General features: G+C 42.7%; 1 protein-coding gene across 1 annotated transcript; it reads left to right on the top strand.

Moving 5' to 3' along the window:
* Positions 1 to 46: 46 nt before the first annotated feature.
* On the top strand, positions 47 to 26,303 carry pibf1 (progesterone immunomodulatory binding factor 1). The gene is made up of 18 exons (XM_058058502.2): positions 47 to 601; positions 823 to 923; positions 990 to 1,188; positions 2,449 to 2,568; positions 2,776 to 2,909; positions 3,949 to 4,057; positions 4,135 to 4,254; positions 4,339 to 4,400; positions 4,467 to 4,592; positions 4,685 to 4,783; positions 12,251 to 12,416; positions 14,744 to 14,894; positions 14,992 to 15,082; positions 17,621 to 17,723; positions 21,858 to 21,988; positions 23,826 to 23,910; positions 24,623 to 24,790; positions 26,165 to 26,303. The coding sequence occupies exons 1-18, from the start codon at positions 341 to 343 to the stop codon at positions 26,219 to 26,221; spliced, it is 2,283 nt and encodes a 760-aa protein (XP_057914485.2). The 5' UTR covers positions 47 to 340; the 3' UTR covers positions 26,222 to 26,303.

Genomic DNA, 26,303 nt, shown 5'->3' with positions numbered 1-26,303 from the left:
GTATACTACACACAGGGGGCGCTGTAAGAAATTCTACATTACCAATGCATGTAGACGTTTCGACACTAGCTGGAGGGCGGCGACTGGAGCGGGACCCTTGAAAATAACAGCTTGTTTCTGACAGCTCATAGTCTTTACGTCGCTTCTGTTTATGATATTTCTGTAATATTTCAGAGGACGTATTTGAAATAAAGTTAAAATAGCCCTCATTCGGAGGCTGTTTTGAGCAAACAGAGCTATGTAATATATGTACAGTTATCCGTTAACGCATTGTTTGTTAGCATTAGCTAGCTAACACAGACGGTGCAGACTTGTTGAGCTTGGCCGGAAAACGTCGAAAATGCCCCCGAAAAAGCAGAAGTCGACAGCGATGAACATCTCCAGCTCCTTGGACTTGGAGTCGGAGGACATCAGCCTGGAGACCACCGTGCCCACCGCCGAGGACGTCTCCTCCTCCGACGAGCAGCGGATGAGCTCACAGAAATTGACCCGCCAGCTGATCGAGAGGAAGCAGCTGCTTCAGAACGTCCAGCTGCTAAAAATCGAACTTTCCCAGAAGAACCTCACCATCGACAACCTGAAGGCGGACTACATGTCGAAGGTACCGACCCGAAGGATCTATGTAATTGCTTTGTATGACAGTAAACACTCATGACGTCATCAGCGTGGATTAGTAACAGGTAAAACGATTATTTACAAGTTTTTTTTAATCTTAGCTGACTTTATTATCGAACATACTTGAGTTATTCCAACCACCACAATTCTAAGCATGAATATATTATTAAAAAGTGAATATTACAGTAATGCTATGTTGTGTGTCAGGTGGAGGAGCTGGAGGAGAAGCTGAATGATGCTCTCCATCAGAAACAAGTGTTGACGCTGAGACTGGACACTCATTTGAAACTTGCTCAGGAGGAAAACCGGTGAGAACACTGTGCCGCATCGCCGTATCGCCACATGAAGCTCAAATAAGGATCCCTGTTTTACAGGAAGCAGCAGGCCGTGCGCAAACAGGAAGTGGACACTATTCTGCTCCGGCAGCAGCAGCTGGAAGAGGCTAATCGACAGATGCGAGAGAAGGCCGGAGAGCTTCGGCGGTCACTCAGGGATGTGGACATCTCCCACGAACGCTACCAGGAGCTTCGTGACCTTCCCGAAGAAACCATGACCATTCAGGAATTTGTAGCGGTGAGTGCCGCTATTCACCATTTCTCGTAATCATTCATTCATTCATTTTCTACCGCTTTTTCCTCACTGAAAATCTGAAAATGGATTACACTCTCCCTGGGGTGTCTAAACCGCAGCCCGGCAGCCATTTGCAGTCCTCGCTGTATTTTAAACACACAATTAAGCAAGAAAACTAGCAACAACAACAACAACAACAAAAGTGGGGAAAAAAGTGCAGCGGGACCCATTATCATGGCTGACAACTACACTCCTCAAATATTCATTCATTCATTTTCTACCGCTTATCCTCACGAGGGTCGCAGAGGGTGCTGGAGCCTATCCCAGTTGTCTTCGGGCAAAGTTGCCATAAAGTTGTAATATAATGATAAACCAACTAAATCTAGACTTACAGTAGCTTTGGGAATGTTAAATATTAAAGAAATACTATGGGAACAAAGTCAAAATATTATAAGAAGAACATGTAGTATGAAGATTCATTCATTTTTACCGCTTAGCCTCACGAGGGTCGCAGGGGGTGCTGGAGCCTATCCCAGCTGTCTTCAAGCGAGAGGCGGGGTACACCCTGGACTGGTGGCCAGCCAATCACAGGGCACATATAGACAAACAACCATTCACACTCACATTCATACCTATGGACAATTTGGAGTCGCTAATTAACCTAGCATGTTTTTGGAATGTGGGAGGAAACCGGAGTACCCGGAGAAAACCCACGCATGCACGGGGAGAACATGCAAACTCCACACAGAGATGGCCGAGAGTGGAATTGAACACTGGTCTCCTAGCTGTGAGGTCTGCGCGCTAACCACTCGACCACCGTGCTGCCCCATTTCTCATAATCCTTTTTCATACTTTGGACTGGGGATCGACCAATATGGTTTTTTTTCGGGCCGATACCGATTTTTTTCCATCACACTTATCCAATGGCCAATTTTGCTTGGGACGATATTTGTGGCCGATACTGCTTTTGCTGCCTCAATTTACATGAAAAAATGACAATGCTAACAAATATTACAGGTCTCAAGTTTAAACAAATATTTATTTAAATGTAAACACTGAACACAGTAGGATTCAGCTTGCTTAAAACACTTTTATACGGCATTATCAACTTTAAAGTTTCTGTTTAAGTTTTATCTAGCATCGATGATCGATGACTGCTCCTCCACAGTGGGACGCACATCCCACTGCGGCGAATACATCGGCGAACCCACACACGTATCGGCCGGCCGATCCTTACTTCGGACCTTTTTGTTCCATGCACAGGTGCGTTTCTACGAGGCGGTGACTCCCTTGAAGGCTCAGCTGGCTGAGCTCAGTGTGAAGAAAGACACACTAAGCGAAGATGTGGACACACAGCGGGCCCAGATGAAGGCACTGATGGAGGTACACAATTAGCCTACACATACAGTGTACGTATACTCGCTATCTTGCCCTCTGTCTATTAAGGTTTTTCAAAAATGTATCAATAAATAATTTAGAAGTTGAAAGATAGATAGAGTTCTGTTTTAAATCAACTGAATTTGCAGTAACAACATACGGGGTATACTTTGATGGGTGTGTACTGTGTACTTTGTGTGTGTGTGTCTACAGAGCTACGAGGAGGAGCGCCGTCTCCGGACCGAGCTGGAGCTGCGGAGCCAGAGGCTGACGCTGGAACTGGCCGACACCAAGCAGCTCATCCAAGACGGGGACTACCGTCGAGAAAACTACCCCAACATCAAACGGTGAGCAAAAGGATAAAAAAAATCATAATTATGAAATAATGAGATAAAATTTCATAGCTATGATGTCATTTTGACTTTTTATCTCATATCATATCTCAGAATTTTGACTTTTTATGTCATAATTGTACTCCGGTTTCCTCCCACATTCCAAAAACATGCTATGTTAATTAGCGACTCCAAATTATCCATAGGTATGAATGTGAGTGTGAATGGTTGTTTGTCTATATGTGCCCTGTGATTGGCTGGCCACCAGTCCAGGGTGTACCCCGCCTCTCGCCTGAAGACAGCTGGGATAGGCTCCAGCACCCCCGCAACCCTCGTGAGGATAAGCGGTAGAAAATGAATGACTGAATAATGTGTAAGTTTTCATGTAATGCAAGTGTAAAGCTGACTATAGGGGTGTTAGTGTTTGTCTAGAGGGCTCTAATAGTGGTAAAAACCGTATTGTAGATAACTTTTCTATGCTTTCTATGCTATACTCCGGTTTCCTCCCACATTCCAAAAACATGCTAGGTTAATTAGCGACTCCAAATTGTCCATAGGTATGAATGTGAGTGTGAATGGTTGTTTGTCTATATGCGCCCTGTGATTGGCTGGCCACCAGTCCAGTGTGTACCCCGCCTCTCGCCCGAAGACAGCTGGGATAGGCTCCAGCAATCCCCGCGACCATAATGAGGATAAGCGGTAGAAAATGAATGAATGAATGAAATTCATAATTGTTACATAATTATGACTTTTGTCTCCTAATTTCGACTTTTTGTGTCCCAATTATGACTTACAATTGGGATATTTTTTTCTTTCCGTGAACATGAACAAGCTGAAAAAGTGAGACTTTAAAAGTCGTCAAAACCAGAATTTTAACTTCTTTATTCCGATTTTCTGTGCACATTCTCCAAAAAAACTACACATAAAAATGTAATATTTGGTGCCGACTCCCATATTTAAAATATTGAAGTATTTAGATGAATCAGTAGGTTAAATTAAGTAAGTATTGTGTTTAAATGTACATATCTGCTTATGTGGTGTTCGTGGCGATCAGAGAGCGTGACAGCTTGGAAGCAGAGCTAAAGGAGGCGAAGAGAAGATTCGAGACCCTTGACTTGGGTCACGCAGCCCTGGGCAGGGAGCGAGAGACCCTCAGCAAAGAGGTGCTTCACCCAAAATACACCACAGCTCATTTGATACCGTGATTTCATGTCCGTGCCGTACCATTTCTGACCTGCAGGTGGTGACGTTGCGACAGTCTGTGACGCTGCTGCAGAAGGACAAGGAGTACCTACACAGGCAGAACATGGAGCTGAGCGTTCGCTGTGCGCACGAGGAGGACCGCTTGGAGCGCATGCAGGTGCTTACAGTCATCTACGCTTATGTAATCGAGCCGCGCCGCATCTAACAGGTTCTCCATCTCTGCTGGTGTTTTGCGGCACAGGTACATCTGGAGGACACCAAGAAGGCCCGGGAGGACGCCTATGAGAAATACGTAGCGTCTAGGTTGGACAACAACGTGTCTAAATGTACATGAGAAGGTAAAAAAAAGACATTGTTATTCCATTGCAGGGATCACTATAAGTCAGAGTACGAGAGGAAGTTAAGAGACGAGCTGGAGAACATCAGAATGAAAACCGGTCAGGAAATCGACCACCTGCAGAGAACGTCCAAGGAGATGTATGAAAGAGAGAACAGGTCCTTCCCTTTTTCTGCCTTTTTACTTCTTGTGAGCACCGTAACGGTCTCCAAGGGGGTCAGTAATAACCGGGTTTCTCTTCATCGAGCAGAAACCTGCGCGAGGCCAGAGACAATGCGGTGCTGGAGAAGGAGCGAGCGGTCACCGCCGAGAGAGACACTAAGTCACGATACGACCAACTGCTGGAACAGTAAGCTTAAACGCCTCCTTCCATATGACTGCTTAGGTCTACTCCATACACCTGAACATCTCATCCGATCCAGTACCGTGGTGTCAATTGCATGTTTAATAGACATGGAGGTGTGGTGTAATAATTTTAATATACTATAATAATCACCTTTATGTTTCTACGTTGCAATTAGTAAGACAAAGAATGTTTTTGTTCCTGTGATACCATGTGATTATCTCGCCTACTGGCCCCGTGTTAATGAAACTTGATGGAGGTTATCAACTGCATACATTTGAAAATGGATTACACTATCCCTGGGGTGTCCAAACCGCAGCCCAGGAGCCATTTGCAGTCCTCGCTGTATTTTAAACACACAATTAAGCAAGAAAACTAGCAACAACAACAACAAAAGTGGGGGAAAAAGGGCAGCGGGACCAACTATCATGGCTCACAACTACACACCTCAAATATTCATTAATTCATTTTCTACCGCTTATCCTCACGAGGGTCGCGGTGGGTGCTGGAGCCTATCCCAGCTGTCTTCGGGCGAGAGTTGCCATAAAGTTGTAATATAATGATAAACCAACTAAATCTAGAATTACAGTAGCTTTGGGAATGTTAAATATTAAAGAAATACTATGGGAGCAAAGTCAAAATATTATAAGAAGAACATGTAGTATGAAGATTCATTCATTTTCTACCGCTTATCACGAGGGTTGCAGGGGGTGCTGGGGCCTATCCCAGTTGTCTTGGGGCGAGAGGCGGGGTACACCCTGGACTGGTAGCCAGCCAAACACAGGGCACATATAGACAAACAACCATTCACACTCACATTCATACCTATGGACAATTTGGAGTCGCCAATTAACCTAAGTTGAAATATTAAAAAAGTTGCCATAAAGTTGTAATATAATGATAAACCAACTAAATCTAGAATTACAGTAGCTTTGGGAATGTTAAATATTAAAGAAATACTATGGGAGCAAAGTCAAAATATTATAAGAAGAACATGTAGTATGAAGATTCATTCATTTTCTACCGCTTATCACGAGGGTTGCAGGGGGTGCTGGGGCCTATCCCAGTTGTCTTGGGGCGAGAGGCCAGCCAAACACAGGGCACATATAGACAAACAACCATTCACACTCACATTCATACCTATGGACAATTTGGAGTCGCCAATTTACCCAAGTTGAAATATTGTAGTAGCTTTGGGAATGTTAAATATTAAAGAAATACTATGGGAACAATGTCAAAATATTATAAGAAGAACATGTAGTATGAAGAGTCATTCATTTTCTACCGCTTAGCCTCAGTTTATTTGTTCACTTTAACACCTCGTAAGAGTGAAATTTAAGAGCATATACAGTGACTTGTTAGCATATCTACAAGTACATGGATGGACAGGCGGCCATCGCTGGGACAGGTTTGGACGTCTGTGCATTGCATGAAGTGCAGGTGTAGCATTTGTTGTGTAACATGTAGCATTTCAGCAAACATCAGCAAATCATCTCACACTGGCAGGTTAAAGTCAGGAAGCAGGTCGCTTCAACAACCGGTGATGACTTTTACAGCATTTGCCCGAGGACGACTCTTAAACTGTCAAAAAAAAAAAAAAACAACACACACATCAAAGCTCGTATGTGCATTTTTTTTTTTTACTCTCCCCCTCCACCGCCTTTCCGCATCGCATTTCACATTCAAGCCACGTCAAGCGTCGGCTTATTGTGTGATTTAGTTAAGCAGGCCTCACGACAACATTGTAAATATGTATACAGCACATCGCTACGAGGGAGGCTTTTACACATGCATGTTACCTGCATGGTGCCAGCTCATCAGCAGCCTATCATTAGCAAACACGCTCGGGCTTTTTGATTTACCGTCTGCACACTGACGATCACATGAATTGTTGGGAGTCAGAGGTTTACCTGGAAGTCATGACGTTCAAGGGCTGGGGGGTTGCTGTAAAGTCAAACCTGCTCTCCTCCCGGGAGAAAGATAATAGTGCAGGTGAAACGAGATGAATTGGACTGTAAAATGTCAACTAATCAGCCTCATAGTTTTATTTGAAGCCGCAGAGGGGATTTTTGTGATTTAGTTAATTTTTCAACTTTAAATTAGTGTTCCATTTTGTCTGTCTCCATTTCATTCCAGTCACTTTACCTCAATTTTATGTATAAACACACACTATATGATAAAGATCTAGATTTGGGGGAAAAAAAATTTACAATGGGGAAAAAAATGAAAAAAAAAATCTTCGTAAATACAGTAATTTTATGTAAAATGGTATGTATCATTGTATATGTCACAGTAGTTGTCCTTCAGTGCTATGAAAGTTCATGCTTTTAGTAGGCATACTTTTTTTTAAATTTATTTTATTTATTTGTATTTATATAGAGGCGGGGCCACTAGCGTACACCCTGGACTGGTGGCCAGCCAATAACAGGGCACATATAGACAAACAACCATTCACACTCACATTCATACCTATGGACAATTTGGAGTCGCTGATTAACCTAAGTTGAAATATTAAAGAAGTTGCCATAAAGTTGTAATGATAAACCAACTAAATCTAGAATTACAGTAGCTTTGGGAATGTTACATATTAAGGAAATATTATGGGAACAAAGTCCAAATATTACAAGAAGAATATGTAGTACGAAGATTCATTCATTCATCCATTTTGCTGGAGCCTATCCCAGCTGTCTTCGTGCGAGAGGCGGGGTACACCCTGGACTGGTGGCCAGTCAATCACAGGGCACATATAGACAAACAACCATTCACACTCACATTTATACCTATGGGCAATTTGGAGTCGCTAATTAACCTAGCATGTTTTTTTGGAGTGCGGGAGGAAACCGGAGTAAACCCGGAGAAGACCCACAACCCCAACAGAATAACATACCAATTTTTTTTTCTGTTATGCTAAAATATTTTCACGCTTCCAGTTTTACATAAAAACAGAAAAATAGGAAATCTCATTGTTATTTTGTGGATTAGGATGTCAAACTACAGTATATGCTGTATTGTAGTTGTACTGTATTTGCATTCTTGAACATTTGTTTTGGTGGTTGATTCATGTTCATGTATGCTTGATTCATTTCTGACTCCTCAGAGAAGCCCAGTGTCCACTTCAGGTGCTCTCATACATTCCCTAGGAATACTGTAAATATCAAATATAATTTTTCTATTTTTTATTTTAAATATAGCACATAAAGGAGACTGTAAAAGATACACATATACACACACATACACACACAGCAGCAGAAGCAGAAGTGTCCCTATCTCCAGGGCACTACTGCATGCTTGTCATTTCTCCAGATCCAAACCACCAGCTGTTGGTCTTACTTTCCATCCACACACACACACACACACACACACATGCTGCCTCACTCTCCCTTGCACTCTCTCTTTGAGCGATCACATTCCCGCCGCGCATCGCAAGCCAGCAACGACAGATGCTAGCCGCAAGCCTTTAACCCCTAACCCCACGTATAGGCCCTATTTTGGGGGCCAAGAATGAGGCGGACGAGCTTGAAATGGCGTCAGACGACAGTGGCGTGGGCGGACGCTTTATTACAGTTGCCTGCTTTTTTTTGTTTTTTTTTTTTTTGTCTTCTGACCCCGTCTTTCGGAAAATCAGGGATTCTCCCAGTCAGGTCAGAGTACATACCAGAAAAGAAACAGTTCTTTGAAAGGGATGAAGGAATAACACGACACTCGCATTAAGTCATTCCTCCATCAATAAAGGAGGACATAAAACGTCCAGCCATGTGCACTTGTCTGTCACGTCGTGCCTGCACAGCTCAGCCGAGCGCTGGATGGATGATGAAATCCTATCAGGTCAGCTGTAATCGAGAGTTATTAATATTGTCCAAAGCAACCTCTACAGCCCGAGGAAGCAAGCGCACGTCTCTCATGTCCTGCTTGCACTTTTAGGCCTGCCACTAAAGACCTGCTCTGTTATTTCCTCACTGCATCGTAAAACAACCCTGTCAAGTTAAAGTGCGATGATAACCATAGAACATGCCACTTATGAAAGCGTTTAGCCGTTTATGCTTGGTTTGGATTTAGCTCATCTGGTTTGTTTTGGGGATAATTCTAGGGTGGTAGACCATTGGTAGACCTCAGTCCCAGTGCTCAGTCCTAGACATTTTTGTGTCAACAAATGTGTGATACCCCCTACTCTACTGATGTTAGAAACCATATTTAGAAGGTCGTAAACAAGTTTTCTAAACTCCCAACTATGAAAATATTCAATTTATAAAAAAGGAATCATACTAACTAAGCAACTAACCACGAAAAAAGAGTAGTAGAGAGTATGTGAGTAGTTTTACTTTATTTTGGTTTTATTACCCTTACTTCCAACAGGAACAATCGGAAAAGTTGTATTTGATGATTGATATTTGTCTTCTTGCACAGTCGTGCGTCGTTTTTGTGTCCTTGTTAGACCTAGTTTGTGCTGCTCTCTGAAGGAAGTAGTTAACAGCATGGTAAGAGGTTTTAGTTTTAGTTTTTAGATTTTTAGATGGCTTTTCTAATAATCTATTAGCCTTATAAAATGATGAACATGGATTAGCAGCCATACCAGGAGATTGATGCAGAGGACTGACAGTTGTTGATAGTAGGCCTCTATGCAAAAATGTACATCCTTCTTTGAAAATCATCTGATTCATTTTAATTGTTTGGGAAATGGATAAAATGTTTGTGAAATGAAAAAAATGTTTGTAAAATGCATGAAAATGTGTTTTTCTTTGGTAAACAAAGACATTTGTAAGTGATCCCAAAGTTTTGAGCGGTAGTTTAAGTATTTTATACTTTGAATGATATGTCGTCACTACAATATCCCACTTATTCTGCCTGAAAGGCACAGACAAGTGTTCTCTTTTAAGAATGCAGTCAATAATGTGTATTCTGGTGACAGTTTGACCCTGGAACGGATGAAGTCAATTACCCTTACTTCCAACAGGAACAATCGGAAAAGTTGTATTTGATGATTGATATTTGTCTTCTTGCACAGTCGTGCATCGTTTTTGTGTCCTTGTTAGACCCAGTTTGTGCTGCTCTCTGAAGGAAGTAGTTAACAGCATGGTAAGAGGTTTTAGTTTTAGTTTTTAGATTTTTTGATGGCTTTTCTAATAATCTATTAGCCTTATAAAATGATGAACTTGGATTAGCAGCCATACCAGGAGATTGATGCAGAGGACTGACAGTTGTTGATGGTAGGCCTCTATGCAAAAATGATTCATTTTAATTGTTTGTGAAATGGATAAAAATGTGTTTTTCTTTGGAAAACAAAGAAATTTGCAAGTGATCCCAAATTTTTGAGTGTACTGTAGGTAAGTTTCAGGACAATTTTAGTTGCCAACAAAAAACAGCTTTTTGGAAAAGATACATTTCAAGCACAACGCTCACTTGGACACAATTTTTTTTTTGCTTTTGTCACAGCTAAAATATGTAAACATTTTGAACTATCTGCATGCGTTAAATCATCCCTACAATGCGTAGCCTTCCGTACACTACACTTGCAAGACAATCACATTCGCTTCTGCCACCTTGTTGCCTTTTTTTATGGCTTTTACTTGCGTCATAATAACGTATAAATAAAACCGCATAAATACGTCTTTGGCGGTGAATGTGTTAAAGGGAACGTAAATGATTGAGGTTTTCGTGTGCAAGCTTGCACCACTTTTTTGACTTGTACACATCGGTGATATTTGAGACTCCCAGCGTTTTGCCTCTTTGTTTCCAGCATCTCTCATTAAGTGAGCAATTCCTGGTGCAGGCTGCCAAACGCAATCACAGAACATCAAACGAGGCCAAGCATCGCTTTGGGCGGTCGTCGCTCTGAAGAAATAGTCGGCCGTCCTGTTGGGTGACACTGTGCAAGTTGCTCGTTTTAAAAGAACACCGGGTGACTACACCTCCCTGACAGTTTTCATGACAAATATCTCACCGCATGACATTCAATTATTGTGTCTATGCTAGTAGACGGATAAATACTTCTTAACAACTCTTTGTCATCCGCCATGAACCAGGGAGTAGTCTGCTAACTGACAAAACACTAACAGTGTTTGTTTTGAATGACTTCTAAGGGTTTTTTATGTTTAGTTTTTGTTTCTTTAAAATTAAAATACACGGCTATTAGATATAACATTTACAAAAATATTCAGAAACTGGATAAACAAAGTTTTTGTTGTTAAATGAGTCACTTCTGTGGCTGTGGTTTTTTTTTTCACGATTTTTAATTTTCTCATTTCAACTTTCTTTTTGGATATTTCTTGCAATATTATGACTTTATTTCCATAATATTTAGACTTTATTCCCACAACATTACAAATTTTTCTCCCCAAGATAATTTACCAAAAATTATAACTTTATTTTGTTTGGTTTGTTTCTCTTATATTGTTGCTTTACTGCTCTTATGTAGTATAACTACTTATTTTAATTTAAAAAAAAATCTAAAATACTTCAATTCTAACTGTATAAAATGACTTTGTTTTTCTCTTGTCAAATTCTGACTTTTTCTCTCATTGGAATGCATATTCTGTCTCTTAAAATTTTGACAATTCTCATAAATTACAGCTTTTTTCCCGTTTCTGCTGCTTTTTTTTCCCAACTATTTCAACTTTATTATTGTCAATTTTCTTCTCATAATATCATGACTGCCCTGTGATTGGCTGGCAACCAGTCCAGGGTGTACCCTGTCTCTCGCTCAAAGGCAAGTGGGATAGGCTCCAGCATCCCCGTGACCCTTATGAGGATGAGTGGTACAAAATGAATGAATGAATGAATGAATATCATGACTTTATTTATTTTTTTCTCTTAATGGTTTGAATTACTCTGCCGATATTTCCATTTTTGTTATTGCTTTTTTTAGTGTTAAATTCTATTTTTAGAATGTGTAGATTGTGATATTATTTCCAAATTTTTCAATTAGTATTTTTGTTTCGTTGAGTTCTATTTTTATTATTTTAATGTAGCCTTTTTAAAAATTATAATACACATATAAGTGCATTTTTTTTTATTTTGACTCTCCAATCTCGCACAACTACATGACTACTAAGTCTTTTTTTTTTCCCCCTCTCAGAATAGTCTTTTAAGTCAGTAAACAGCCCATTCTGTGACAAATCTCCCAACATCACACAACCTGCCCTTCCTTTCGTTACCGGTCCGTGTTTTATAACCTTTGCACATGTATAAATATGCGCTCTATATGTCTTGAACTGTTGTAAACACTCAGTGTTTGCAAATGTATGCATACAGTATATAAAAAAGAATGTGCGGTGAGGCAATAAATGAACAGCCACATGCATGAAAAGGCCCCACGCTGCACCTTGGACACACCTGGCCTATTGTAACAACATCATGCATGTCAATTGTTGATGTGTGTAGAGCACCCATCAGGTCAGCATTTCAAGTGGAGCTATATGGAAATCGAAACGTTGTTTCGGTGAGTCATCAACACCTGTTCCCTTCTTATTCGTCCAGGTATCGCCAGCTCCAGCTCGGCACCGACAGCCGCGTCGCCGAGTTGTCCAACCAGGCCAAGCTTCACTCCTTTGAAGCCGAGCGCGCTCAGATGCTGAAGGAGGAAACCGACAAGGCCCTGGCCCAGTGCCAGGTGGAGTGTGAGAAACAGCAGAAAAAACTGGAGGTACTCCAACCGCCCGATGGAAAAAATATCCAAAAAAAACTCTTAACGTTACGTCACAAGGCGATCAAGCCTGGCCTCTGCCCGCAATCCCCGCGGTGGAGAATGCAGTGTTTTGGTCGCGATCGGGCACCACTTTCACCTTTCACCTCGGAATTGGGAATTGCACCTGGTTAGCGCGCTAACACAACACATACAACATGGCTCACCGGGTACAATGGCGTTAATGCACCACAACACTAATAACAATAACATTGCATACATGAGCGGCTTTATTTTTGTCTCCAAGTTATTCTTTCTCTTCGACGCACGGCTGTGTTTTCAGCCAGCCTGTCAGCGGGCCTCCGTCATCGGGGAGAGACTTTTCAACACTTTTTCAACAGTTTTTTTTTTTTGTGTGTTTTGTTTGGGAGTCATCATACGGCCCCTAAAGCCTCATCCTTCTTCTGTCAAAGCGCCGTTCTCAAGGAAAACTAATTAAGTTGTAGTAGTAAGAGGTGTTCACTTCTGGCACATGATTACCGCTTGTTAGCTGAGCTTGACGGGAGACTTACAGACAAAAACTGTCAATGTGTGTGTAAATGTTTTGCTGGTGGTGAATGACAAAGTTACAAAGTTTTTTTGTATTGCAGTTTATGTGAGCCGTGTATGCTTAAGATTCATTCATTCATTCATTTTCTGCTGCTTTTCCTCACGAGGGTCGCGGGGGTATAGACATATAGACAAACAACCATTCACACTCACATTCATACCTATGGACAATTTGGAGTCGCTAATTAACCTAGCATGTTTTTGGAATGTGGGAGGAAACCGGAGAAAACCCACGCATGCACGGGGAGAACATGCAAACTCCACACAGAGATGGCCGAGGGTGGAATTGAACCCTGGTCTCCTAGCCGTGAGGTCTGCGCGCTAACCACTCGTCCGCCGTGCCGCCCCATGCTTAAGATTAAATGTCCCATGTTGTACCTTTAATGGTGGATTGCCCGAAATATAGCATTGATGCAGAATTTAGTCAATTGGAAAGCGCTTTTCCGTTATGTGTATGTAGCTTTAATGCTAATGAGCTATAACTTTAACTCTACACTTGTCCAACGTAATAAATGCGATTTATTAGGGGTGTCCCGATACAACGTTTGCAATACGATACTGACGTTGCAGTGTATTTTCTATGGTGGAGTTTGGAGGAAAAACCCATTTATTATAAATTACCCATACGATACCGCTTCATATGCACAATGAGGTTCATCATATTAAACATTCCCAGTTTTTTTTTTTTTTTTACATGTGATCACATATCCTCGCTGCAGGTTGGATGTGCTGGGGCGGAGTCTGGAATCCATGGCTTGTATAGGAGATATATACACTACCGCTCAAAAGTTTGGGATCACTTGGAAATTTTATTGGGCCAGTCTGAGATATGACTTTTTCTTGGCAGTCCTGCTATGAAGTCCAGCATCCTGAAGTCACCGCTTCACTGTTGATACTGACACTGGTGTTTGACGGCTAATATTTAGTGCAGCTGCCAGGTGACGTCCTTAAACTACACACTCTCAGATATTTGTGCAGCGTTTTTGTGTCCTTGTTAGACCCAGTTTGTGCTGCTCTCTGAAGGGAGTATTTAACAGCATGGTAAGAGATTTTAGTTTTAGTTTTTAGATGGCTTTTCTGATCATCTATTAGCCTTATAAAATGATGAACTTGGATTAGCAGCCATATCAGGAGATTGATGCAGAGGACTGACAGTTGTTGATAGTAGGCCTCTATGTAAAAATGTAGATTCTTCTTTGAAAATCATCTGATTCATTTTAATTGTTTGTAAAATGGATGAAAAATGTTTGTGAAATACTTTTTTTTTTTCTTTGAAAAACAAAGAAATTTGCAAGTGATCCCAAACTTTTCAGCGGTAGTGTAATACCGCAGATTTGAAATGCTTTTTTTCGGCCCAATATCAATATTGGATCTCGACTATACATATAGTGACACGAATGAGCGACAGTGCTAACATGTCAATCACATCTCTACAGCAACATCATGCTGGGTTAGCTTATTAGCTGAATGAAAAATAACATGATCAAACATGAAGCTAACTGATGGATAGTTGAAACAGCTGCAGGCGAATTGAAGGACGTGTAGCAAAGCCTGCTGGTAATTGCAAGCGCTGCAGGTTAAGCGACTTTGCTTTAAAGCAAAAAAAGAGATTTTTTTTCTCATGTTTGGTGCTCATCAACAAGTTGTATTGACATAAGTTACTGTAACATCATTCATTGTCGATGAACATGTTTCATGGATATGTTTATGTTGTTTATCCTCCTCCTACATTATCACAGCTCCTCACCCAGGAGTTTTACAGGCTACAGACGTCATCAGAGAAGCGAGTGGCGGAGCTGCGCGCTCAGAATGCTGAGCAGGCGTCTCGGCTGGAGTCGTACGAAAAGCTGGAGCAGGAGCTGGACCAGGTCACCGTGCAGGCCGCTGAAAGTGAGGCCTCCTCTCTCGTATTGTCGTACAAATCGTTGTCACGCCACACAATCACAGATGGATGACACGCACGTTGAATTTGATTTTGTCTGTCCAGTTGAGAACGAGGAGGAAGCAGAGAGGGTTCTATTCTCATATGGCTACGGAGCCAACGTTCCGACCACAGCTAAAAGGAGACTTCAGCAGAGGTACAGACTGTGATGCACTCCGCGCACTGCAGAAAATGTCAGCACGGAGAAAACAATAACTTACACATTGCTACTACAGTGGAACTTTGTCCTCCTTGTTGAGGTTGGGTCTTCTCTTGGAATAAGTGTCACACGCTACAGAAGTGTCGTGAGATTTGCAAAGGTCTTCAACTCAGACGTTTTGTGCAACTTCAGAGGCATATTTCCGCCCCAGAATTTTAGGGGAATTCTGAATTGTACAACCTTAGGGGCTTTTGACTTCACAGGTTCCACTGTATTGCATTTGTATTCATTGTATTCCAGCATCCCGTTGCTGGGAGGGGGAGGAAAGTTCAAAAGAACGCTTTTCAAGATCAAGTTCATACATAAAACATGTTAGTCTCAAGGCTGCATACATTACAGTGTCGGAACATGTTCCTTTTTGTTACGGCCAACAGTATGCAAAAATAATACATACAATAGATCGATATACCATTGCAGTTACTGCAAAGCAAATTTAAGCATGGCTTGAAAATAACTACTATGTTTCATAATAGTCATTATAGTACATCTTCTCAAGGGACAATACGGGAGGAAGTCAACTTTGATACATCTTAGAGTAGTCAGTGTACAGCTTGTACAGCTGTATAGCTTTGGGTTCGCAAGAACAAGACGATATTTATTAATTCATTCATTTTCTGCCGCTTATCCTCACGAGAGTCGCGGGGGTTTGCTGGAGCCTATCCCAGTTGTCTTCAGGCAAGAGGCGGGGTACACCCTGGACTGTTGGCCAGCCAATCACAGGGCACATATAGACAAACAACCATTCACACTCACATTCATACCTATGGACAATTTGGAGTCGAAGCTAATGAAGCTAGCATGTGGTAGGAAACCCACGCATGCACGGGGAGAACATGCAAACTCCACACAAAGATGGCCGAGGGTGGAATTGAACTCGGGTCTCCTTGCTGTGTGGCGTGCGCGCTCACGACTTGACCATCGTGCAGCCCTGGAGGAACTTGCCATGCAATATTTTGCTGAATTATTTTAATTATTTTAATAATATAAAAATATTATAATATAGTAATATGAATAATCAGCCAATCACAGGGCAAACAACCATTCACACTCATTCGCCAATTAACCGATCATGTTTTTGGAATGTGGGATGAAACCGGAGTATCTGGAGAAAACCCACGCATGCACAGGGAGAACATGCAAACTCCACACAAAGATGGCCGAGGGTGGAATTGAACTCGGGTCTCCTTGCTGTGTGGCGTGCGCGCTCACGACTTGACCATCGTGCAGCCCTGGAGGAACTTGCCATGCAATATTTTGCTGAATAATTTTAATTATTTTAATAATATAAAAATATTATAATATAGTAATATGAATAATCAGCCAATCACAGGGCAAACAACCATTCACACTCATTTGCCAATTAACCGATCATGTTTTTGGAATGTGGGAGGAAACCGGAGTACCTGGAGAAAACCCACGCATGCACGGGGAGAACATGCAAACTCCACACAGAGATGGCCGAGAGTGGAATTGAACTCAGTTCTCCATGCTGTGAGGTCTGTGCGCTAACCACTCGACCACCGTGCAGCTTGACGATATTTATATATCATTATATTTATTTATCGTATAGCATAGATGTATATATACTTGTTAGAAAACTACAATTTCAAAGTATAGGGCTTGACAAAAATACTTTTATTTGTCTGAGTCACAACAACAACGCAGGTACATGAAATAAGGCCTTTGGTGGCTTCGTGTACATCTTAATCTTAATCTTTGATTGCCGTGTAAATACATGATGCAAAAATCACTTCCTGTCCCTTTCTAATGAATGTGCTCCACGTGGGAATTGTGTACCGTACCAAACCCTGTGCACCTTTACACCCCCGGTATTTGAACATGTTCACCGTGAGGTGTACTCACTCGTCTTACGCCAGCTATTTAGACAATAATGGCAGTGTTGACGCTAAATCTATACTCCTATACAAGCTGTACATTTCTATAGTATACTGTCCCGTGAGAAGACTCGCTGAAGTGTGAGGAATGTACACACAAACGTTGCATATTTATTTTGCAGTCATTTCTCACTTTATTAAAAAGCCTTGTGAGTGGCTCCTTTGTGTTAGCTGACAAAAGTTCTTCCTCAACACTACTAGTGTTTGCAATAGCATTAAACCCGCCCGGGTGGATGACAGCCTTCATACCGACACAAATTCCTCCAGCCTTTTACTCCTATCATTGTCAAATTGTCCAAAAGACCTCTTGCACTGTGATATACTGCTATCATGTGCGCACAGGCCCCGCCTCCCAACCCTGCAGTGGGGTACTATACTCACTCTGTTGCGGCTTGCATTGCATGCGTGTGTTCTGTATTGTGTTTTTATAGTCTGGGAGTCAACACAAGCAGCTCAGAACCTCATATTGATCTCATCTCTCATGGTTACGTAACCCACCAGGGAAATATTGAAGTAACACTAGTGGTAACTTGCAGTGTTTTGGAATTTTCTTTATATGTGTGTGTGTGTGTGTGTGTAGTGTTCACCTGGCCCGCAGGGTGCTGCAGCTGGAGAGGCAGAACACATCGCTGAGAAGAGATTTGGAGAGACACCAGTCCCAAACAGGCCAGATCTCTGACGAGGTATCAACACACAAATGGAGGCGCCACGGTGCGCAATGGCACCAGGACACGAGCATTACGGGACGCGTGGTTGTTTGGAACTTTCATCCCTGCGTGTCGGCACCTGCAAACGACCGTGCACTTGCTATCCCATCATTGCTAATCTTGCACAACCACCCTCCCCCCGACAACCACCCACCCACCCAAGCAGCTCAGATGTTCCACTGTTTTTACGAGAGACAGAAGGATTTACTACAAGTGTTTTGATGGCATAACAGTTATTATCTCAAAGCCGGCTTCTCTCTCTCATGACGCCACTCGTTTACCTCTCATGCCATCCGGGCGGCGCCATTGTCGCGAGCTCAACGGTAAGAGCACGTCCAATCGCCAAACTCGGAGTTAATCTTGCGCCCTGTAATCTCCGTCCGTCTCTTGTCACGATAATGTCAAGTTTGTGTCGGGCAATGGCATAGACCAGGGGTCTCAAACTCAATTTACTTGGGGGGGCCACTGGAGCTCGGGTCTGAGTGAGACTGGGCCGCATCAGGTTCCCCCCCCCCAAAAAAACGCATTTATTAAAAACAAAAAAATAAAAAAAACTTCGCTTTGGTTCCAATTTTCTACAAGAAAAGCTCTGATAAAACATTCCACTGTTCTCAAATATCTTATTTTATTTTTCTACACAAAATAAGATGAAAAATAAATAAACAAATCAAGAATAAAGAAAATCAATAAGTAATAAATAAATAAATATAATAATAATAAAAAAAACGGCAAATAATAAAAACTTAAGAAACCACATATAGTTGGTGGGTAGACAAATTATTTTTTCCAGATTTAAAATGAACAAAGCATTATTAGAGCCCTGTAGACATGACAAAACACGACTATAGTCACATTTATACTTTTTTTATTTACAACATATTGCGCAACTGCAGGGTCTTGAGACACATGCTAACTCGCAAACTAGAGAGCAAGCGACCTAAACGGTAGCCTTCAAGTTATTTCTTTTAAACTTAAATAACCTAAAAACTTACCACTTCCACACGGATAGGGAGGATTAACAGTTATTTAACATTTAACATGAACATTAATCAAATGTAATAATTTTTTCTGGGTACATGATACCATACAGCATCCATATCAAACTTGTGTGGGCCGCACTAACATTAAACTTTCATATCAAGGCGGGGGGCCTCAAATTAATGTCCTGCGTGCCACATTTGGCCCACGGGCCACGTGTTTGAGACCCCTGGCATTTACGGAGCAAAAACACAACACAGCTTATGTGACAAAAGTGTGAGAAGTCGGAGCCGTAGTACCTGTCTGTCACAATTGTTGACTCAGACGGAAAGCACGGCCAAAAAGCGTGAGCATGCCGGTCTTATCCTCTCTCTCGGCTTGTGTTGTGTGTGTCTGTACATGTGCCCGGCGAAGACTTTTAATTGCGGCGTGAGCAAGCAAAGTCACATGTTTACAATTTGAAATCGCTAAAACGACAACCCCTTGCGTGCCCCCCCAGAGAATCTTTTTGTGTTTCATTTATTTCTGCTTTTAAAAGCACTCAAGAGTGTAGATTTTGGTCGAGAGTAAGCGAGGCGGGGCCCACTTGTGGCTAAATAAACCAGCCATTCACCTGTCAAGCTTACACCATTCGTCAGGAATACCTTATGATTCACTGGGTATGAAAAGAAAGGTTGAAATATTGCCGTTTCTTCACAGGAAAAAGCCAAGCATGTTAACCACTTCACCACCCACACAGGCGCCCTGACTAACTTTACTATTGTCCTCAACCTCCAACCCACTTTGTCTCACCCTCCCACCCGCTTCTGCTCGCCCTCTTCTGGGGTTGTAAAAGTGGTTTAATGTATAACAGCGAGCAAACTTTATCCGTCCCCCCCCTCCCTTCTAAGATTTTAGACCAGATAGCAATTGAACTTAACAAGCCGGGGCACTGACTCAAAAGTCTCTGCATCTCCACTTCACGCAGCGAAGCATCCTAATCTGCTCTTTCCTGCCACAAGGCGACAAAAGACAACTTCAATGAGATATCACCTACCCCAGCATCTTCTCATTCATTCATCCGGGTCATTGAATCCATCGCAACGAGACTGTTCATGTTGTCTAAGAAGACGTTTTTGGCTCCCATCCGAGAAGACTTCACCGCTTCATGCTCACAACTAGATAGGACAGCTCTAGTCTGAAGGAACGGTGCGTGATCCAAAAAGCCAATGATCAGGCACATGTCTCAACACAGACGGGCTGAAGCTCTTCGGGTCGAGCGGCAGTCTTTTGAGGACAGAAATGTAGAAGACGCCATGTACACTACGTCAAGGTTGGGAAATACGACCCCTCCCCTACATAAAATATCGAGTCGTTTTGCTTATAAGTAAGTAAGAGTAAGTCCACCCAAATGACTGTCAAGAGGCACAGGCCTCGCTCCACTAACAACCGTCGTTTTTCACGAAAATTAAACCATTTTGGTCTGAGGCCGTGTCTCTACCTTAGAGGAGAAATCATGTAGATCTTGCACCATCCCCACAGACTGGAGCTGACTCGTTGTGAACTGGCAAAACATCTTTAAGATGTTACTCTGGCTTTTAATATTATGACTTCATTCCCTCCATATTTTGACTTTACTTCCACAATATTAATATTATTTTCTATGATAGAATTTTTCAAAAATTACAACTTTATTTTGTTTTGTTTGTTTCTCATAATTCATTCATTCATTCATTTTCAAGGGTCGCGGGGGTGCTGGAGCCTATCCCAGCTGTCTTCGGGCGAGAGGCGGCGTACACCCTGGACTGGTGGCCAGCCAATCAGAGCACATATAGACAAACAACCATTCACACTCACATTCATACCTATGGACAATTTGGAGTCGCTAATTAACCTAGCATGTTTTTGGAATGTGGGAGGAAACCGGAGTACCCGGAGAAAGCCCACGCATGCACGGGGAGAACATGCAAACTCCACACAGAGATGGCCGAGGGTGGAATGTGGAATGTGAGGTCTGCGCACTAACCACTCGACCACCGTGCCGCTGGTGCTAATTCAAATTGGCAGAGGGTGGAATCGAACCCTAGCTGTGAGGTCTGCGCGCTAACCACTCGACCGTCGTTCCGCCTAGCGTTGAAATATTTATGAAAATGTATATTTTAAAGTTTCTCATAATATTACTTGAAACATTTATGAAAACGTATATTTTAAACGCTAGGCTGCACGGCAGAAGTGTGGTTAGCGCGCAGACCTCACAACTAGGAGTCCCGGGTTCGATCCCCCCCTTCATCCCACATTCCAAAATCATGCTAGGTTAATTGGCGAATGAGTGTGAATGGTTGTTTGCCCTGTGATTGGCTGATTATTTATATTACTAAATTATAATATTTTTATATCATTAAAACAATTAAAATAATTCAGCAAAATATTGCATGGCAAGTTCCTCTAGGGCTGCACAATGGTCGAGTGGTTAGCGCGCACGCCACACAGCTAGGAGACCCGAGTTCAATTCCACCCTCGGCCATCTCTGTGTGGAGTTTGCATGTTCTCCCCGTGCATGCGTGGGTTTTCTCCGGGTACTCCGGTTTCCTCCCACATTCCAAAAACATGCTAGGTTAATTAGCGACTCCAAATTGTCCATAGGTATGAATGTGAGTGTGAATGGTTGTTTGTCTATATGTGCCCTGTGATTGGCTGGCCACCAGTCCAGCGTGTACCCCGCCTCTTGCACCGAAGACAGCTGGGATAGGCTCCAGCACAGGCTCCTGCTATCAAGCTAACAAGCTATCAGCATGCCTTGTTCAAAGCAGAAGGAAACTATTTAATTCCTAAAATCAGATATAAGACACCAGAGCCAGATTACATTGTTCTGTTAGCATTTTGACTTTATTCTTGTACAATGACCACTGTTTTTCCAGTTTTGCTGTTTTTTTTAGTTTTCATGTTAAATTATATTTTCAGAAGGTGCTATGGTTTAATAAAAATTGCCCCCAGGCCACACTTTGGACACCCATGCCCTAGCTAGCTCAGCCATTTAAAAAAGTCATACACAAAAGTGCGAACCTGATAGCCATTGTTGACCATTGTTGACCATTGTTGATCATTGTCGACCATTGTTGACCATTGTTTCTGCGTATGTTTACCTCCATCCAGCTGATGGCAGCCAACCAACTTCTGGAGCAGGCGCAGCAGCCCTACAGCTACCTGATCGAGACGGTGAGACACAAGGACGGGCAGATCGACACCCTGAAGCAACGCATCGCTTCGCTGGAGGACAATGTCAGGTACACACAACCACTTCCCACTACGAATTAACGCCTCAATAATTTGAAGCAATTAGGTTAAATGGACTGTTTGCAACGGTTACGCGGCTGCCTCCAGGGCGCTAACTTCCGCCGTGCGGCGTGTCGATTGGGGACACACCCACACAGGAACCGTGCTGGCGGTGTGAAAGTGTAGATGTCTTATTCTTATTCTTTGCAATTGTGAAAAATCAAGACTTTAGAGTGTTTATAGTTATTTTGGTGGGGGGAAAACGCCATTTTGAGCCGGTTGCAAACAGTCTCTTTAAATCTTTGTGTTCCACTTTGTGTAAATTACTTTCATTGGCAGTCGGCCATTTTCCCCACCCTTAAGTCATTTATCTCTTTTTGTCCTTCCACGGTCGCCTTGACACGGTTGTAATTTTTTGTCTGTGTGGGATTTAGGGGTGTAACTATGTACAACAACGCCTGTTCAATGCCTGGAACAATGCATGTTCCAATTAACGCTTCTGTGCAATCATGTTCAGTCTTCTGTAATCGGTGGGTGTTTAACCGTCTGCGTCTCTAATTAGCGCCTGTTGAGAAATTGTTGGCATGAGCAGTCGTGGCTGTAGGCAACCTCCTCATGTACTTTTTTATCAACTCCACAAGATGGCAGTAGCTGAATTTGCAGTATCCTGAGTGGTCAGAATGCAGCACTTTAATGCTAGCTGAGTAGTTGTTTTATATATTTATATATTACAACTTTATGGCAACTTATTTAATATTTCAACTTGGGTTAATTAGCGACTCCAAATTGTCCATAGGTATGAATGTGAGTGTGAATGGTTGTTTGTCTATATGTGCCCTGTGATTGGCCGGCCACCAGCCCAGGGTGTACCCCGCAGCCCTCTTGAGGCTAAGCGGTAGAAAATGAATGAATCTTCATACTACATGTTCTTCTTGTAATATTTGGACTGTGATTGTGTACCCCGCCTCTCGCCCGAAGACAGCTGGGATAGGCCCCAGCACTCCCCGCAACCCTCTTGAGGCTAAGCAGTAGAAAATGAATGAATCTTCATACTACATGTTCTTCTTGTAATATTTGGACTGTGATTGTGTACCCCACCTCTCGCCCGAAGACAGCTGGGATAGGCTCCAGCACCCCGCAACCCTCTTGAGGCTAAGCAGTAGAAAATGAATGAATCTTCATACTACATGTTCTTCTTGTAATATTTGGACTGTGATTGTGTACCCCGCCTCTCGCCCAGAGACAGCTGGAATAGGCTCCAGCACCCCCCCCCCTGCGACCCTCGTGAGGATAAGCGGTAGAAAATGAATGAATGAAGTATGACACTTGTGCTACGTGCTAGCCGTTATTGGCCATACAATAGTGTATACACTCCACTACCCACAAGCACCCTGGCTACAGGAAGAAGGGACAGTTGCTTGCATAAGGAAAAGTAGATGACCGCCAGTCAGCTGGTGGAATGTCACAACGCTCCGTTAACCATGGCGTCATTTCTTTTTAATGCTCTACTTTTACGTTGCGTCTCCAAAACAAATTCCGTAAAGTTTTCTTTTATTCCAAATTAATTATGAATTAAGTTTGAGTTTTAAGTTTAATCACGCTGGGTCATAGTCCATTCATGTCCTGTGTTGAATCACAGCGAAGTCACTACCTCCAAATGATGGTGACGCATAGTTCCTTGCAACTATTTTTTTTCTGTGCAGATCCTGACTTGACTGCACCCTGAAACAACACCGATAAACTCAACATAGTAGCTTATTTTATGTCACTCTTAGTCACCAATTAATCACCGTGGATCTTATCAGATCTATTAACATTTCACGGCCCTGTGTGTGTGTGTGTCACCAGCTCTCTGACGAAGGAGCGAACGGCTCTGCTGCAAGTGAAGAACAACATGGCCGCCGATCTGGAGCGCCTCCTTAACCATCGCGAGGTACATTTTAGGACCCCTTTTCTTCTTCTGTCATAATGTGAATTATTCAATGTTTTCCCCGTTGTTGTGTTTCGCCTGATTCAATTTGCATAAAAGGCTCAGTCGGTAAACGACAAGAAGAAACAACAAAGCCCCGAATGAGCCAGTCGTGCCTGTTTGCCTCTTCTCTCCTCGTCCACGGGAGTCGCTTTTAAAACAAACCTTCAGGCTTTTCACACCAGACGAGTTCTCTCACTGTGTTGCAACAATTCCTTCAAGATGATGTGTGTGTGTGTGTGTGTGTGTGCGTGCACGTGGGAACAGGCCGCCCCCCCTCCCCCTCTCCTCTGCTTGCTTGCCTGCCGTTTGCTGTATGAAGTATGTGCCCTGTCATAGACAGCTGTTCCTGAGCCTGGCTGTTTGAGATGCCACCGCAGTTTGTATGTGTGTGTGTGTGTGTGTGTGTGTGTGTGTGCGCACGTTTACGCGTGTGTGTGACATGCCAGGGCTCATGTCCTCAGGGGTGATAAATAGAACAGTGAAATGGCCCTGCTGCATTCTACCCCAGCAAGACCCCTTGAAGCTTGTTGAGCCTCGGGGGACGGGGGGGGCGGTCGCCCTCAAGAGCTTCACCCGGCCCGCTGCTTCTGGACACACGTCATTATATACATAATCTTCACGAAACATGCTAACATCTGGCACCCCCCCCCCCCCCCTATGTGTGACACTGCAGGAGTTTGCCATGATGAAGCAGGTCCTCCTCAACATGCGCTCCAAACAGGAAAACGCTTTGAGCCCATTGCCGACGATCAAAGGAGATACGAGGAGCTCCGGCTCCAGCAACCGACGCTCCAAGACGCTCCAAGACGAGTCGCCCGACAAGCCAAAACCTACCGTGTTTGTAAGTGTCAAAACCAGGCCAACACCCAACGTGAGTCAGACGAGGGAACACGCCAGGTTGGCAGGGTAGACGTTAGCGACTCTTTTGTCAGTTGGGTTTCATTTGAGCAACACTCATAAAACTTAAGACTTCCGACACAATAGTGGTGCTTTGCCACGACTTTTACCGACGAGGGCTGCATACTGAAAAATTGAACGATGGCGGGCCCTTGGAGATGCTGAAAACCAATCGAATGCATGTCAATATATTAGCTTGGTCTTTTAGGAATGGGATATATTCCCTCTGCTTTGACCAAGACATGTTGATAACATCAGATATATTGTTATATATCACACTAACATGTTTTATCACTGTTAGGAATGGAATATTTTCCCCTCTGCTACCAACAAGCCTTCAGCATGCCTCGTTCAAAGCTGAAGAAAACTTCCTAAAATCAGATATACGTATTGTTAGATATTACACTAATATGTTTTGTCACGGTTGGGAATGGAATATGTTTCCTTTGCTTTGAACAAAACATGTTCAAGGCTTATTGATAGCAGAGGAAACATATTCCATACCTAATGATATGTCTTAATAATAATTCTGTGGTGTCATGGTACATGCCCCCCCACGCTTAGGCGGGGGGGGGGGCATCAAGAATAGGACATACCTGGTAGAAAGCATTCATGCGATTGACCCACAGTTTGGTGACCCTAAACAGGGAAATGCCAAAAGTGAAAAAGTAGTTAACTGTAAATGTATGCAAATGTATATTTATACATCCGTCCATTTTCTATGCCGCTTATCCTCATTGGGATCGCGGGCGTATGCTGGAGCCTATCCCAGCTGTCTTTGGGCGAGAGGCGGGGTACACCCTGGCCTGGTGGCCAGCCAATCACAGGGCACATATAGACAAACAACCATTCACACTCACATTCATACCTATGGACAATTTGGAGTCGCAAATTAACCTAGCATGTTTTTGGAATGTGGGAGGAAACCGGAGTACCCGGAAAACATGCAAACTCCACACAGAGATGGCCAAGAGTGGAATTGAACCCTGGCCTCCTAGCTGTGAGGTTTGCACGCTAACCACTCGACCATCAATGATGTTATATTATTTAATATTATATTATTTGAATCTGATTTGATATACTGCATGCCAAAGGTCATTAAAAAATGACGTATGGTGCTAAAATGGTCCCTGGGCCACACTTTGGACAATCCTGCTTTACAAATTAAACATTTTTTAAAAATGTCAATCATCCACAAACACACACACAGCACTTCATCTTACATTGTTGAAGTTTTATATCAAAGAAAATAAGTAGTTTATACATCCAACCAGTCCAGCTACTTCATTCCGGTTTCCTTCTTTTGTTTCACTTGCAGACCAAAAGAGAAGCTCCTGATTGGTACCAAAGACTGAAGCAGAAACCCAAACAATGACTGAAAAAAACAACATTCTTAACACATTTTTACCTCATATTTGTTTTTGTTTTTTTTTTTAAATAAACTTTCTCCGAGCGTT

Source organism: Doryrhamphus excisus, linkage group LG20 (genome assembly GCF_037039965.1).
Source record: "Doryrhamphus excisus strain RoL-2023G ecotype Guam linkage group LG20, RoL_Dexc_Guam_v1.1, whole genome shotgun sequence".
NCBI classification, from domain to species: Eukaryota; Metazoa; Chordata; class Actinopteri; order Syngnathiformes; family Syngnathidae; genus Doryrhamphus; species Doryrhamphus excisus.
This window is presented reverse-complemented; position numbering and strand designations above follow the sequence as displayed.

Coding starts and splice junctions, on each gene's coding strand:
- pibf1 (XM_058058502.2), top strand. CDS start 341: ATGCCCCCGAAAAAGCAGAAGTCGACAGCGATGAACATCTCCAGCTCC. Junction 2,569..2,775: donor AGATGAAGGCACTGATGGAG/GTACACAATTAG, acceptor GTGTGTCTACAG/AGCTACGAGGAGGAGCGCCG. Junction 14,895..14,991: donor CACCGTGCAGGCCGCTGAAA/GTGAGGCCTCCT, acceptor TTGTCTGTCCAG/TTGAGAACGAGGAGGAAGCA.